Consider the following 16,620-nt stretch of genomic DNA (forward strand, 5'->3'; position numbering starts at 1 on the left):
TAATAATAAACCTTTATACTTTCTTGACACTCTGCCTCTTTTCTTTGTGTTTTGTGTACCGTCTTAAAATGTCTGTAATGGTGCCTTTTATAGTGCTTATAATGACAATAAAGACTAAAACCCATCTAATGATGGCTATTAAAATACCCCTTTTTACTGTGATTAAAATAATGAGTGTTACAGACAATAAAGGAGGGTAAAGAGAAACTGGCAATAGAAGTGATCAAAGCTACCGTATGAATCACGGCCAGTCTTCACAGATCTACCTCTGTTGCCCAAGCCTCTGGGCATCACCTCCTGTGAGCCATTTTGTTGTGGTGCAGGTCAGACTCCATATGACAAGATCTGCCTGACAACGACCAGACCATGTATAATGCATTACAAGCACATACATAACACATTATAATGGATTCATAAGGCTTTATAGTACAAGTTATGGTAGTTTAGAATCATGTATGCAAACCATAAACATGCTTTATTGTACATATTATACAGGGTGGATCTTCAGAACTCCAAGTAAAGTGTAAAAACTGTCTTACATATGATCTGACACTTTATTTAACGTTTATTTAATCCTAACATCATATTTTATAAATTTTGATAAAAATATAAACATTGAATGTATAATGAGAGAAATCCACTGTATATAACGCTTCACAAACCTTGTCATAGGTTTAATTTGACACTGTCAAACCCTAAAAATGATCATGTAGACGACTGATTTCTAAGTAGGTTTCAGGAGAAATGGCGACAAGGTGGGGGAGAAATCCCACATTAAAATTCCAATGAGCAAGACTAAAAACATTAAACTGTTTACTACATTATAAATAAGGGTAATAACCAGAATTTTGGCTCCTTTAAAACAAATATAGGGGCAAAAATCTGTCTAAACTTCATCTTATCTCCTTCCCAGAGATTTTAAGTTATTTGTATTTTTCATACCAGGGCAAAAGCAGGTACAGACATAACACCAGATGTAAATTCTTCTAAATTCAACATTATGTCTTTGCGATTCATTATAAACTAGACCTTCATATAAAACCCTTAATTAGTCAGGTCTGCCAACAGCAGCAATAATTGATACATCTTGACAGTAAACTGGACTGGTCCTGCAACACTGACCATGTATATAAGGAAGTTCAGAGTAGACTGTGCTTTCTGAGGAGGCTTCGATCATGTAACATCTGCTGGAAACTCTTCTGCATGTTCTACCAGTCTGTGGTGGCCAGTGTCCTGTTCTAGGCTGTGGTGTGTTGGGGTGGGAATGTGTCCAAGAGGAGACACTGGACAAACTACTGTCTATCATGGATGATGACAGTCATCCTTAGAACACTGTCATCAGTGAGCAGAGAAGCAGATGAAATGCTCCTTCCCTGATGCAACACTAATAGACTAAGGGACTCATTCAGTTTGGGGGCAGGAGTGGAGTGAAAATATGATTCCATTCAATGTTAACCTTTGTCATTTTTTTTAATCTATATTCTTTATCTCTAGATTGTATCATCTTGCCCTGTCTTTTTTTGGACTTTGTTCTTGTTCTTTGAACCTATCGTCTGTGTTGCTGTATGCTTGAAAACAATTTTCCGAAGAAGATCTCTAGAGGGATCAATAAAGTCTATACATCTATCTATCTACATTTCTTCCTGGAGAGTGAGATAAATAAAGAAGCAGGATACAAAACATTTACTTACTCTACAATTGAAGAAATACATTATTTACAGCTGGACTTTTGACTTTGACTCAGTGAGGCCACATCAACTTTTTTCGGGTCTGCTCATAGAGTACTAAATTCTGGAGAGTTTAGTGGTCCATCAAACAGAGATATTGTAATTATTTCTTGGAATCTGAGCCAATTGTGCTTTTTTTTTTTTAAGTGAGGCCCCAGAATCCGTTCTCCAGGCCAGGACTCACGCAGGAGTCCAGCCTAACATGACACAACTGTTTATATTTAATGATATTACTATCTTGCCCGAGGATATGAGTGACTCGGCTCATAAAGGGCAAGCAAAAACAGCCGAAGTGACTTTCTCAATCGGAGAAGACAAAACAGACCTATGAGTCATAAGGACGAAGTGACAGAGCAACACTAATGTTATTTTAATATATTTTACTTTTTGTCAATAGTATTTTTAGTAAATTCAAATAAACTGTGACTTTGTGATCCATTTTAAAGAAGAGGACAGTATCTCAAGTGACTCAAGTCATTTTGCAGGATCTCCCCAACTGAAATCTCCGTAAAAAAAAAAATCAAAAACCTGGAAGACAGCCTTTTGACATTCAGGCTATGACATTCGTTGTGATGCATCAGAACTCATTAAGGTTATTCATCAGCTGACTTTTGAATCTGGGGTAGGGCTCGTTGTTTCCTCCGTGACCTCTCGACCTTACGCAGACATTAAGCTGCTGCTAGACAGGTCGGTTACCCTCCAAGTTGGTGACGTCTTTAGCCAATGATATCGTCACTCACAGACACAAGAGGAGGTCACTTCAGCAGCATCGGTCCCAGTGTTTCCCAGACGGATTCCATTTCTTCATCATTAAACGTACATACAGTGAGACCAAAAAAATGTTGAAAAAATGTGAAGTTTAAGTGTAAATTCTTCTTGTGATCAGAGGGTTTCACTTCAAGGGGGAATCCTTTAGCGTCCAAGTCCCAGGCCAAACAAAATGTATATTTGCAGTAGTTCCGATTTCAATATTATTTTTTATTCCCAGAGCCTTCATATATCCCAATTATCTCTCTCACCAAACCAAATACTCCCCTTCAACATCATTTTTTTTACTGGAATTGAAAATCTCTATACACTTGTTCACATTGGAATATCTTGGAATAACTCTGGGGCGCCTCGTGACGGAGATTGTGCTTGATGAAACTAGCTTCCGTCAGGCTGCCACAGTGAACAAAGTCATCCGAGGTTGGTCAGTGCTCGAATGTCCTGGAAACCCCAGAAGGTCACAACGACTGATGTCACAAGAGCTCGTAGCCCATTAATGCCCCCCACCCCCCTCCCGAAAATGTTGATATTAAAGGGAAGCAGTGAGGGAGCCTTGCAGACCACTTTTCTTCTCTGAGCCAGGATCTCGCATCCACAATGCCCAGAAACACCAGCTCAGGTAAACTTGGCAGCTTGGTCCTGGTCAAGAGTCCAGACTGACAGCATCTGTGTTCTCTCCTGCAGTGTCCGTGTGGTGGTTGCTGGTCTTCTGTGCGTCGCAGTGCAGCCGACTGGTCGGAGTAGGAGCAGCGCCCATTTGCACAAATGGACAAGCCGGTTGTCACGTCCCATCACTGGCCGACCTGTTTGACCGGGTTATCCAACATTCTGCCAGGATGCATGGCATCTCAAACGACCTGCACGCCGAGTTTGTAAGTCAACTTTTCAGGTTAAAAAAAAAGACTACAGCTACTCTTTATCATCTGCAGTTTCTTTTTAAAGAAATTAGTCAGAACTTAGGTAGAATTGTAGTTAGAATGAATAATTAATTAAAATGCATGTGCCTTCCATGGACTCGTGAGCACCGCAGGACATATGAAACTTGTTCTAGATAGTCAGCAACGGCATATTTGGGTCATAGAGTAAAGACATGTTGATAACAGAATGCAGAAACAATACATTCAAGAATCTGACTTCCTATGATTTCAGAGACCCAAACTTGGCATGCATCAAAAAATTTTGCACAGCACTCTTACATTTGCTGGTCCTAGTTATAAACATGGCAGCACAGGACAAGGTTTTTCTTTTTAATATTTCCGAGACAAAACAATTTTTTTAAATACTTTTTAATATCTGCTGACGTGCTCACAAGTCAACATGCAACTTTGTTTCACAATTATATTTATTGAGATGAAATGTTGACACCATATTCCAGTCAATTGTCAAAGCAAAATTACCTGCTGATGTCATTACTGTGATTCTTAACATTTCACTGCCGATGTCCAGGAGCAGTACTTCCTGCCCACCAATAACCAAATTGGCCGAACTGGTCGTAACTGCCACACCTCGACCATCTTAACCCCGAATGGCAAAGAGAATGCTCAAAGGATGGCGGTGAGTTTGTGGCATCAATGTTGGATTCCTGCTAATTCAGTCCCAACTTGTGCAGCGTGAGGAGCTGACTGGGGTGATCCTGAAGTTGCTGCTGGCCTGGAGGGAGCCTCTCTGGCACTTCCACCAGAGCATGACCCACCAGCACGACTTCAACAGCCTCAGTAACCACAGAGCTCTGGAAATGAGTGACATGGCCCAGGAGCTGAGGAAAGGAGTGGAGAAGGTGGTGGAGAAGGTAAAAGTTTGCTCTTTTTCTCTCTACCACCTTTACTAGAAAATGTTTGTATTGATATAGCTGGAAGCAAGTAGCCCCCAGAAGCTGGGATATATTCACAAGCCGCATGTTACCACTAAAAGGAAATATGATTTACATAGTTTATCGTCAAGTAATTTTATGTGTATTTATGATTTAAATATGCATGACCGTGATGTCGTTTCCACCTGGTTGAAGATGCAGATGTTGGGCATCAGCAACTCCCTCAACAGCATCTCATCTCCGGAGCTCCAGCAGCCTCCAGACATCAGCGACTGGCGTGTGATGAAGGACTACGACCTCCTCTACTGCTTCCGTCGAGACTCCAACAAAGTTCAGAACTATCTGAAGATCCTCAAGTGTCGCATAGTTCCAGAGCACGGCTGCTGAAAACATGAAAAAACACCTGGGAATGTTGAGGCGACAGAATGTTTCCTAGATACTTTTTAAAAGTTCTTACCTGGGGAAGCAATGATGGGACGAAGGGAGGGACAGATGTTGATGCAAACATAGAAAAGCTTCAAGAAACATTGGATTTTGGTCTTTTGTACAAGCATTTTGTCAATTGATTCTAATATTGAGAATTATTTGGGATTAAAAATGAATAGTCTAATAAATAAGTTGCATCTCATATCTGAGAGAAACTATTTTTTATCTTTTACACAAACATTTTCTCAATAGAAGCTCCAATCAGAGTCTCTGATATACCTGTGCTTTTTACACAACAAATACTGTGACTGATGATTTCAAAGTCAAGGCAGTCACACTAGTGTACATTTATCCCATTAATGACTCAGAAAAAAATATTTCTTTGACTGACAAGTTTATTGGATATAAAATAAAATAATCACAAGTCATGCAGCCAATTATGATGCAGCAGCTATGGTGATGACCTCTGACCTTCCACTGCTTTGCTCTACACAGGAGACATGGAGGGATCCATCTCTGTAACACACAGCACAAAAATTGAGTAAACATGACATTTGTTTGAGTTTGTCAAAAGTTTATGCCACCTTTTCATGGTGACGACGGTGTCAATGTCATGATTGCTCTCTTTGAGTGGCAGGTTTTTCAGGATGATCTGTGAAAATGTCTCATTTTTAAATCTCAAACACACACAAAACATTGGTTGTTAAACTTTTCTGTTAAAAGTTGAATTGGATGAGTCACTCACATGTCGCATATTACACTCATTCCTAACACAAACACTTGTACTCAAGAAATGTGACAAACACTTCATCGCACCATTAAAAATCCAAGCAAGCATTTACTGTCAGAGAGGACGAAAAGGAGGGAGTTTGATAGACATTAGTATTTATATTCATGCATAGTGAGTGAGTATAATTCAAGCACTGTGTCCCAGACCTTATAAAGCTTTTACATGTGATTTAAACACTATTCTCTTGGATGTTTGAGCTAAAGTATCAACAACTGCTCAGAAAGCTCAGTGATTTCTAACATAGAAAGTAGTCCTTGTCAGCTTCCTGGTACTCACCTTTGCCAACTTCTCTGGCTGTTCGGCTGCAACTCGCTGGTAGAGTTCCAAACAGAGAGACGACAGCTTCCCCTCTCCACTCAGAACATGACTTCTTCGGGCAGGTAGAGGGGAACCAGAGGGAAGGAGGACAGTGAAAACCTCAGCTCCCGAATAATCCACCTCCTGAAACACACAAATGAGTCCTGACTCGTTCTTTACCGCCCACCATATTTGGGGATTTTTGGGGCTCTGGGCACCTTCAGCAGGATGTCTGAGGCAGCAACATCTGCTGTTACAGTTTCCTCATCTGGGGCGAGGTTGTCGCGGCCCACAAGCAGTCCAGCTTCCAGAGCGGCGCCCACAGCTATGACTTCATCAGTAGGTGCAGAGCTCAGAAGTTCTACGTCGGGGAACAACTCGCGGATCATCTGTTGCAGTCGAGGGATCCTGGCAGAACCGCCGCAAAGAACCACCTAAAAATAACCAACATTAGTGAGTGATGTTCCAGAGCTTAAAATGGGGTGTGCCATCATAACCATGTTGCTTATGTCTTACCTGGTTAATGTCACTGAAGGAAAGTCCTGCCTCCTGCAGCAGTGCTCTGATTGGCTGAATGCTTTTGTTGAATAACGATGAGCACAGCAGCTCAAATCGAGCTCTAAGGAAACATTCCATGATCAAGTCAAACGTTTGTCAACTGTAATTCAGCATACAACCATGAAACTTGAGACTTTGATAGATACATGCATGTAAGAATGAAGGTTTAAGGAGTTATGCATCGCAAGTGGATTTCCCAAAAGAAAGAGGGGAAATATTAAAGGTAATAAACACAACACTTATATCATGGTTGAACTCACCTGGAGATGTTGCATTCAAAGTCTATGCCGTCATGCAGAGAGTCGACAAAGCAGTTTGCAGACCCGAGAGATGACAGAGAGTGTTTGGCCATGTCAGCTCCGTTCATCAGCTTTATCATCGCCCTAGCATTACTGCTTACATCATGTTTGAAGGAGCTGAGTGAAAACATGGAAGGTGTGAATCCACCTGAGAACAGCTAGAGGATAGTTTTTTTTTCAGAGAAACTAACCGCTTAAATTCTGTAGCAAGGTGTTGAGCGAGGGCCTGTGTGAAGCTCTCTCCTCCGATGCTGTGGTCAGTGTGAGTGTGAAGTACCCGGAACATTCCTCCGTTCACTTGTAGCGCAGTCACACTCAGGGATGTCCCACCGAGCTTGTACACCATAACGTGGCTGAATAAGGCCAGTGTAAAATTATAGAATATTCAGTTTCAGTGGTGAAGCAGCTGTAAGTAGACGCACCTTTTTCCAGAAGGAGAGTCCTGACCGATGTTGTAGGCCAGGAGAGCAGCTGCAGGCTCATGGATCAGCCTAAGGACATGGAAACCTGCAGCTTCGGCGGCCTCCCTGCGGAGGGCGACAAAATCTTTATTTCAAGTTTTCATATTTAACAAAAAGATGGAAAAAGCCCAACCTCAGCGCTTTTTTCTGAGCTTGTGCAAATTCAAATGGAACAGTGATGACGGCTTCAGTGGCATCAGAGCCCAGGGCTGACTGAGCCGTTTCTGTAAAAAGAGAAATAATCAATCACCAAGCATATTAATAAAGAAAGCAGTTTAAATCTACCTTTCATTTTATGGAAGATGAGTTTTGCCACATCCACCGGAGAGACATATTCTTGTTTTTCTCCTATTGCAATCTCATAGAATGGTTTTCCTCCTTTATTTACCACCTGAAACACAAGTCTCATCAAACACTGCAGCCAATTCAAAGGAATCAAAACTTACTTCACACTTCGTTTCCGATTTATGACTCTGAGTCTGTGAATCTTCATAGCTGGAAAAGGAACATTTATTTTATAGTAGAATATTTTTGCATGAAGGATAAACCAGCAGAGGCTCTATCACCATCTTCCAAGGACTTGTTTAACTTTGACCACAGTGTTGGCAGCATTGCGGACCATCCCTTGCTTTGCAGCAATTCCAACAATCTATGGTGGATTAGAAGGGAAAAAATTAATATATTGGCAAATAACGGCAAACAAAAAGAAAAAATGGATGTTACTTATGCACCTCCTCCTTTTCTCTGTAGGCTACGACAGCTGGAGTCACTCTGTCACCAGCATCATTCGCCACAACATCTGCTCGCCCGTCCTGAGTAACGGAAAAAACACCATCTTCAACAAAATCTTCAAAATTGCTTGTCCCACCAAATGAAAGGCCATTTTTATACTTGAAATGAAGAAGAGGTGGCTGTAGGCACAAAGCTGGGGCAGAACAGAAATCTTAACCTAGCAGGACCTCCTACGAAGTTGTTTCTTAAAATACCTGACGTTCCTCAATTGTTCTTCAAAATAACTGTTGTTATTGATATTTGTTATGGATAGATTATCAAGTGTTTGATTACAGAGTTTTCATAACATTGCTGTCATTTAATTGTCCACAGAATAGCATTTCTCCTGGTCATCTTTTTACCACAACATGATGAGGTTATCATATTGTTGTGGTAGATTCGTTGTTGATAATGTGTTATACGTTTTATATGTGATTATGGTAAATACGATTATGCGTGTTTATTATTGAAAACTGTTTTTAAATACTTAATCATTATAAATGCCCATTCGCGTTTAAAAGTATAAAAGAAAACAGATTGAAAAGGAGCTAGTTAGCAGCTACACGTAGCAACCAAAGGCGTCGAGTATTTCTACATATACACAATTAGAAAGACAGATTTTTTTTAAAGAACATGTTTAAGGATTGCTGCATCGTTATTTACCTTAAATATCGCCACACACGCGCAGGAGTAGCCGAAGTGAACTCCTATGGCAGCCATGCTGAACACACACGAGACACCGGTACACGGAGCGCGCTTCCGGTCACGCAACTTCCTGTGAGAAGTTTCGAACATATCGCAGGAAAATATCAAATAATAAAGGAAAAATCAGTTATATAAACCTTATGTTTTCTTTATCTTTTCTTTTAACAGTGTGCCTTTTTAAAAATTGACAATGATATGTTTAGTTCGAATTAAATTTTTCATCGCTAGTTATAATGAACCAGTTTTAATAATAATGATTCCATCTGATGTCAGAGCATGTGGCTAATCTTAAACCGTAAAACACACATTGATCAACATTGATTTAAAGTGGCAACTGTAGGCGCTCGAAGCATCCGATTTCAGTGTAGCGTTTATTAATATCTCCAGTAAACATGTCGCTGCTCCTGCTCTCTTTTCTTATATTCACTCATTTCTCCTCTGCTTCTGCTAAAAACTGTGAAGGTGAGGACTTTCACGTTTGTCCGGCTGCAACTTCTTATGTTTACTGCTGTACAATTCCAGCAAGTGCCTTGTTTGCTCAGTGTGTGCTGTGTGGTAAACACGACATCTGTTTTGAACACGTTAAGAATATCCGAATAGATACGCCAGTATGATGATGTTAAAACTCTCATGTGTACGCATTCAACAAGCGCGAACTTATTGTTAGTTGTTGATCGAATTCATTCATTCATTTTATACCGCTGATATATAAATACAAATCTTCACCAGTAGATTACTTATTACTATTATGTTTATTTAAATGAACTGACATTTATATTTAGTTACACTCTGTTATATTCTGGAAGATATGTGTCATCGTGTTGGTTTCAAAAAAACTGTATATGAAATGAAATACACTTGCACATCAGAAAACAAACTTTTAAAAATAAAACAGCAGTGTAAATCAGCAGTATAGCAGCAGTGTTGTCAATATATATATTTGCCCCAACCAAGAAAAAAAAAACGTACCATATTTCAACACATAGCATTGTTTGTCTTCAAGATACAATTCAAAATTACTATTAAGTCTTAATACGAGCTTCAGAATTCTAGGCACCAGTCTTAACTCTGTATTTGTACTTGATTCTGTAGTACTGACCCCTTGCTCTTTTACTTCTACTTCAAAATTAAATATTAACAGTTTTCCAGAGACCTTCAATCCAAACCAAAGACATAAATGGTTATATTATTAGAATATTAGACATGATTCAATGACAGAAAGTTGCTAGCCACTTGCACCTATTGTTCTCCTGTATTAACAGTGTCGCCCCACAGTGTGTGTGGGTTTCCTCCAGAGACTCTACACCAGCCTGACGTCCAGACACAAAGAACTAAGTCCAGATCTGGTGGAGATGGAGTTGTTTCAGATCTGTTCTGTAGCTCAAGGGAGGGAGGCACGACTGGTGAGAACCATCAAAATACCCCTAGGTTTAGACATTATTGGAAAGATACTAAATGGTGTTATAAAGAGAAGATAGATTAGTCATAATAACCTTTTCCTGGAACATACAAATTACATTTGAATATTAAACATAACATAAACAGTCAAATTAAAAAAGTATTTAATGACTGAAGTAAAGCAATTTAATTTTTACTTTCCAAAATGTCTGTGTGTTACAGTGCTATTACCTTGGAGCAAGTAGTGACTCAGCAACTCGCGTCACAGCATCTGTGTCTCAACCTCTGTCGTCTCACGTTCCTGTGGAGAAGATCTGCCATCGTCTCAGTGCCCAAGACACACAGATCTGCCAGCTCAGATATGGTACCTTCATTAACCCAACTAGTTTGGTTTGTTGACTTTGGTAACTCTCTGGTTTTCCACAGAGCCTCGGCCCAGGGACCTGAGCAGCGAGGGGCTAAAGAAGATGAAGGTGCTGGAGCTGAGGAGAATTCTGTCCTTGTGGGGAGAGGAGTGTCGAGGATGTCTGGAGAAACATGAGTTTGTCAGCCTGATTGTGGAGCGAGCTCCGCAGCACGACCACGAAGCAGATCTGTAACTCAGGCCAGGTTGTCGAAAGTCCAAAATCCTTTCAAAATATGTTTTTAATGAAAGTGTATCATTAATCATTTGCAATTTCTCCCTCAAAAGATATCATATTATTAATTGTGATAGACTATTGTTTATTTTGAATGTTTTTCGCACAAATTAGACACCAATTAAGAGCATTATTTATTGTACTAAAAAATGAATACATAAATAAACTACATATATAAAGCATGCTAACGTAAGATAAAATAGAGACAATTTGACCAACTGATTTGTCTGCATTTATCTCTATACAATAAAGTAGCAGATGTCATGCTTCTTTTATTGTTACTGTACGTTCTTTTGTCTGCTTGAGATCTTTTCCCTCACTTGCATTTGGCTCCGTACAAACCGTGACTGCAGAGCTGTTTTTAACTTTTAACGTGATTTTTTAAATATAACAAAACTTGTACAAAATTGTTGTTTGGCCACTTAAATTATGAGTTCCAAATCAAAGTCATCAAGCATTTGTTAGTGTATGTAAAGATTGTTTATAAAGAACATAAGCAGTTATACAGCATATATTAGCAGTTGTTAGTTATAACGTCGGGCAAGCAGTATGTTAATTATAACACACAGATAATTAACTTTTTATGCATTTATTTGTAAACATTAAAAGTAAAAATAAAAAATCCTATTTTCTCCTTGTCACCCTGGTGTAGCAGAGTCTGTGCCTCTATGTCTTTGTTGCTGCCCCTATGAACCACAAATACGTATATGTTTAGCAAACACACTAATTGAAGAAGATCTTCTGTAGCTTTTCTACTGCAACTGCAAGCATCCCCTTAAACAAAAAAAAACGGAACGTCAAGTGTTTTCCAGCATTAAGGTAAATATTGTGGCTAAAAGAACCTGCCCCACCTTCCTGTGCCCCTTTCAGCTCCACACAACCGTTTCCCAGTATCACCTCACTTCAGGTACGCGATGTACTTCATAGGATTCGTCCAGGGATGGCTGCTGGTCCTGACAAGCTGTCTGCTCGGCTGCTAAACATCAGCGCGGCTGAACCAGCTGATCCACTCCAGCATGTCTTCAACCTCATTCTACAGCTGGGGAAAGTACCAACCCTGTGGAAGACTTCCTGTATCGTTACAGTCCCGAAAAAGATCCGGGCGAGCGAGCTGAACGATTACAGACTGGTTGCACTGACTTCACTGCTGATGAAGACACTGGAGCAGCTGGTCCTCAAACATCTCAGGCCACAAGTTCAACACACACAAGACCCCTACAGTTTGCCTTCCGGCCCGCAGTTGGTGCAGAAGATGCCATCCTTCATCTCCTGCATCGGACCTACTCCCACCTGGATAAAGGGTTCAGCGGTTCAGTGAGGATCCTGTTCCTGGACTTTTCTAGTGCCTTCAACACTATCCAGCTCACTCTGCTCCAGGACAAATTGACACAGATGCATGTGGACCCTGGTCTGGTCTCATGGATCTCACACTATCTCACTGATCAACCACAGTATGTCAGGCTGACACTGTGGTGTGCAGTACAGGAGCACCTCAGGGGATAGTACTGGCCCCTCTCCTCTTCCCCAGATACACCTCAGACTTCTGCTTCAACTCTGAGCTGAGTCTCCTCCAGAAGTATGCTGACGACACTGCCATTGTTGGATGCATCAGGGACAACAGCAATGACGAATATAGGAGTCTGATACATGACTTTGTGGACTGAAGAGAGAGTAACCACTTGCAGCTGAACACCTCAAAGACCAAGTAGCTGGTCTTGGACTTTGGGAGGTCCAGGACAAAGCCCTGTCCAGTGTCCATCAGAGGCGACGAGGTGGAAACACCAATGATCTCACGATGCACTGCAGGTTCTTGCAGCAGGACACGTGGGTGGTGGGGCTCCTGCTCTCCTTAGTCTGCGGAGACGTACACTCCACTGCAGCGATGGTTAGTGGTGGATGCTGGGTGTGCACTCTCCTGAAGTCCACAATGACCTCTTTAGTCTTCTTCACGTTCAGCTGGAGATTGTTGTCTTTGCACCACGTGGCCAGCCTGTTGACCTCACACATCGTCTCATCGCTGTTGTTGATGAGACCCACCCATGGTGCTGAAGGTGTTACTGCTGACCAGCAGTCTGTGGTCTCCCCCCGTCAAGAAGTCCAACACCCAGTTGCACAGAGAGGTGTTGAGTCCCAACTGGTCTAGTTTGTGGATGAGCTGCTGGGGGATGATCGTATTGAATGCTGAGCTGAAGTCAATGAACAGCATTCTGACGTACGAGTCTTTAGTCTCCAGGTGGGTGAGGGCTGAGTGGAGGGCAGCGAGATGGCATCATCAGTCGAGCGGTTAGACCCATATGAAAACTGGAAGGGGTCCAGGGCGGGGGGAGATCAGACTTGATGTATTGCAGAAATAGCCGCTTGAAGCACTTCATGAGGATGGGAGTGAGTGCGGTCAGACGGTATTCATTGTAGCTGGAGGGGGACGACTTCTTCGGGACTGGGTTGATGGTGGTGGCTTTGAGGCATGACAGGTTAGCCCTGGTGGTCCTCAGACCCATCTTGTCTCCAGCTTTCAAGGCTGCGTTCCGAGCTCTCAAGAGCCTGTAGACTTCACTTGTCAGCCATGGCTTCTGGTAACAGGCGGTACAGTACACATGTGTTAGCAACACGCTCCATCAGCTGTTCGCGAAGCATCTGCTCCTCCATGTCTCCAAACTCACAAGCAGCAGCGAGTTGTCGAAGTGCAGCAAGAAACTCATTCACCTTTTCACCTGGTCGAACCTTATAACGTTCCGCAATCACGTTGACTTTAGGAATTAAATGTTCCAGGCGTCCACAGCTGTAGCATAAATTTCACCCGATTCCGACAAAGCATAAAATAGTCTGTTCTTCTCCAAGTGTAAGGAGAAGAACAGCATGCGTCCAGCTATCTACTGTGGCATTCATTACGACCATGTAGTTCTCAAACATCTTTAGCCATGTAGCGAAGCAACATGAATGGTGCAGGAAAGGGTACAGACACGGCCATCCTCATCGCCAAAAATATAGTATTCTCTAAGGTATTAAATAAATAGCAGTAGGATTTCTCTGTGCTTCAACCGGGTATTTATTCATATAACTTCTTCAAAGTAATACACTCCCCATACAATTCAGTGCAATGTAGGCTTTAGTATTGCCCCTCCTAGAAATCATATCTCTCTGCGCTTGATGTAGTCTACTGACTCCATCAGGAATCATCTGAAAACACTTTTATTCGTGCAGGCTTTTCCTTGATTCTCCGAGACTCCTGTGTTGGTCTCGGTGGTGTCTTTAGACTTTGGACTTTCTTTTATTGTCATTGCACAGAAAACACAGCAGATAGATGTATGTATAAAAAATCTAAATATTAATATTAATAAGTTAAGTTAAAAAGTGCAATATAGTATAAACAGAATTAATAAATAACGTTATAAATATTGCATTTAATAATTAATGTATATAAAGTATAAATATAAATAAGTTAACAATAACAATAATGCTAATTTAAAATAAATACATAATATTTTAAATAGTGCATATGTAGCGGGACCCAGCAGGGCCTTCGCTGACAGATATGATAATCCTGGAAATACAATGGACATGAATGACACCGAACGACAAGTGCTCATGAACCAAGTCTCTTGGATTATTTTTATTCACATATTTTCATTAAACTGTTACCTTTGTTCTTTTTCTTTTGCATTAGCAATGGTTTAAAGACCACATTCAAAGTACATTTACATAAATGTAAATTGTACATATTTCCTTTGAAAACAAACCATGTCTTTTAATCACTAATCATTTTCTCGTTATCAATCATTCATTCACTTCCAACATACACCCTTTATTCTTTCATCAAGACTAATAATCGTACATTAAGTACAGTAGATGCATTAAGTGTACACTTAATAAAACAAAATGAATCTCTTTTGCAGTTTAACTAGCCAAAACTGTATAACATATTTATTTCTATGCGCTTTTAACCAGGGCGGCGCCTATAACTGGTCTGAACTTGCACGTTACATACACTCCACACAATACTTTTCACACTTCATAGCACACAAATGCCCAATTCAGACTCACACACCACACACACACGTCTATTTTAACATACTAAATATTACTGCACAAATGTCAAGGAGCCAAAAGAAAAATACACACAGAAGCATTTATAGCATAACTATCATATCAAAAATCCTTATAAACAGTTTAAAGTAACACTTCTCCGCAGTCCTCACCACTCTCTGCAGAGACTTCTAGTTGGAGGCCTTGCAGTTCCCCGACCAGATGGAGATGCTGCTGGTCAGAAGGCTCCCGATGGTCCCTCTGTAGAAGGTGAAGAGGATGGGAAGAAGAGACACCTTTCTCGTGAGTCTCAGGAAGTGCAGGCGATGCTGGGCTTTCTTCACCAGGGAGGTGGTATGAAGTGTCCAGCTGATGTCCTCTGTGATGTGCAACCTCAGGAACTTGGACCTTCTAAGTATATATTTTATTGAGTATTGTTTTGATTGTTTAAGCGCTTTGTGACCCTGGTCTAGAAAAGCACCCTACAAATATTACTTACTTACATATATATCACACAACACAACAGTGTCTAACTATGCAATAGCTTGAGTTTATGATTTATAACTTCACAGATTGGATTAATAAAGTTTTTAGAAGCCTTTGAAAATAATTCAGTAATTTTATCTTGTATAACAATTGTTTTGATTGAATTGCAATTGAAACACTAATCACTCCAGCGATCGCAAAACCTAATTGAGAGACCACACCTACTGCAAAAACACAGTCCCAATACCTTTTGTGTGAGGGGCTGACAGAGGCTAGAACAATCAAACTTAAAAACGTTATACATCAAGTGAAAATGCATGTAATTTTTATGCTAAAAAACAATAATATAAAAAAAATATTATGGAAAATACGCAGGCTCCAGCCAAGTTATAACGAAAAGCTATTTATTAGGGGGAACTGGGCCCAAAATAAGTGTGGACAACCTCTGCAGTGAGTCTCATAAGCAGGATCATTTGAGGCGACAAATTAACACGACAACAAACATTATTTACTTGCCGTTTCTAACAGGATGTCCAAAGAGAGATACGCTGAAACGTAAGTCAAACAGAGCAGACATATGAAATATATATCCTCAGAAGTAGTGCCGACTATATTTCTTATAGTGTTATTGTGGAAAATGAACAAAGAACAAAACCTTGTTATAGCTTTTGAGTATCTATGCTTTACTCTAGTGCATTGTGTTGTAGCTTTCAGTAACAAAGTTAAGACTGAGGTTTTTCTATTTAAAGGGCAACTAATGTGAAAACCAAACTTTCCTGATTCACTCACATGTTTCAGTTGTTGAAGTCTTCCTTTGAAGTCCTTCATCATGATGATTTTGAAGTTAATACTTCATAAAGTTCTCCCCCCATAAGAAATCTCATTGAATGAGAGGTTACAAGAGCGAAACCCATTATGACGTAATAATGGCTTCACTCTTCCTCCAGCCAGCTGTAATCACACCCCGCTTTGTTAATACGAGTCCCTTGTAGGTGAAGACTTGATGATGTGCAGTGACAAACAGACGCTTGACCAATCACAGCAGAGTGGCCGTGGTTTTAGTAAACAAGATTTAACCTCCACGCTAAACAAACTGTTTAATGGGCACTGCATAAGCATATTTTCTAATGTCAGTATTTTATTTAAAAGAGAGTTCTGTACATACTGGTGAGGTCCAAGATCAATTTAAGACACACTTAAATTAACACATTTAATTAAAATTGAGCTTTAACTCTGACTCACCGACCTCTGTCGATCTGCTTGACCACTTCTCTAGGGATCAATGAAGTTTTACCTATCCATCCATCTTTCTATTTCGAAAGTTAGAGCCACTTTACAACAGAAGACAAGATGGTTCCAAGGCTAAACAAGCCTATCGATGTGGAGGAGCATTTCTTCTGACGATATAAGAGATAACAATTTTATCAACTATCCTTTCCAGCAATATAGCATCATTAGTCAGT

At 40.5% G+C, this 16,620-nt stretch overlaps 3 protein-coding genes across 3 annotated transcripts; 2 read left to right on the top strand and 1 right to left on the bottom strand.

Moving 5' to 3' along the window:
* Nucleotides 1–3,092: 3,092 nt before the first annotated feature.
* Nucleotides 3,093–4,964, top strand: prl2 (prolactin 2). The gene is made up of 5 exons (XM_087787981.1): nucleotides 3,093–3,114; nucleotides 3,180–3,367; nucleotides 3,942–4,049; nucleotides 4,105–4,284; nucleotides 4,501–4,964. The coding sequence occupies exons 1-5, from the start codon at nucleotides 3,093–3,095 to the stop codon at nucleotides 4,690–4,692; spliced, it is 690 nt and encodes a 229-aa protein (XP_087644107.1). The 3' UTR covers nucleotides 4,693–4,964.
* Nucleotides 4,965–5,108: 144 nt separating this feature from the next.
* hspa14 (heat shock protein family A (Hsp70) member 14) lies at nucleotides 5,109–8,658 on the bottom strand. The gene is made up of 14 exons (XM_087787978.1): nucleotides 8,571–8,658; nucleotides 7,868–7,948; nucleotides 7,703–7,785; nucleotides 7,583–7,631; nucleotides 7,422–7,527; nucleotides 7,270–7,360; nucleotides 7,098–7,202; nucleotides 6,867–7,028; nucleotides 6,637–6,792; nucleotides 6,335–6,437; nucleotides 6,037–6,252; nucleotides 5,798–5,962; nucleotides 5,316–5,383; nucleotides 5,109–5,247 (listed from the first exon to the last, which is right to left on the bottom strand). Exons 1-14 carry the CDS (start codon nucleotides 8,625–8,627, stop codon nucleotides 5,169–5,171), a joined length of 1,521 nt encoding a protein of 506 aa, XP_087644104.1. The 5' UTR covers nucleotides 8,628–8,658; the 3' UTR covers nucleotides 5,109–5,168.
* Nucleotides 8,659–8,990: 332 nt separating this feature from the next.
* On the top strand, nucleotides 8,991–10,686 carry cdnf (cerebral dopamine neurotrophic factor). The gene is made up of 4 exons (XM_087786028.1): nucleotides 8,991–9,074; nucleotides 9,888–10,015; nucleotides 10,233–10,374; nucleotides 10,437–10,686. The coding sequence occupies exons 1-4, from the start codon at nucleotides 9,005–9,007 to the stop codon at nucleotides 10,607–10,609; spliced, it is 513 nt and encodes a 170-aa protein (XP_087642154.1). The 5' UTR covers nucleotides 8,991–9,004; the 3' UTR covers nucleotides 10,610–10,686.
* The last annotated feature ends 5,934 nt before the right edge of the window (nucleotides 10,687–16,620 follow it).

The sequence above is a fragment of the Callionymus lyra genome, chromosome 3, assembly GCF_982586985.1.
Source record: "Callionymus lyra chromosome 3, fCalLyr1.hap1.1, whole genome shotgun sequence".
NCBI classification, from domain to species: domain Eukaryota; kingdom Metazoa; phylum Chordata; class Actinopteri; order Syngnathiformes; family Callionymidae; genus Callionymus; species Callionymus lyra.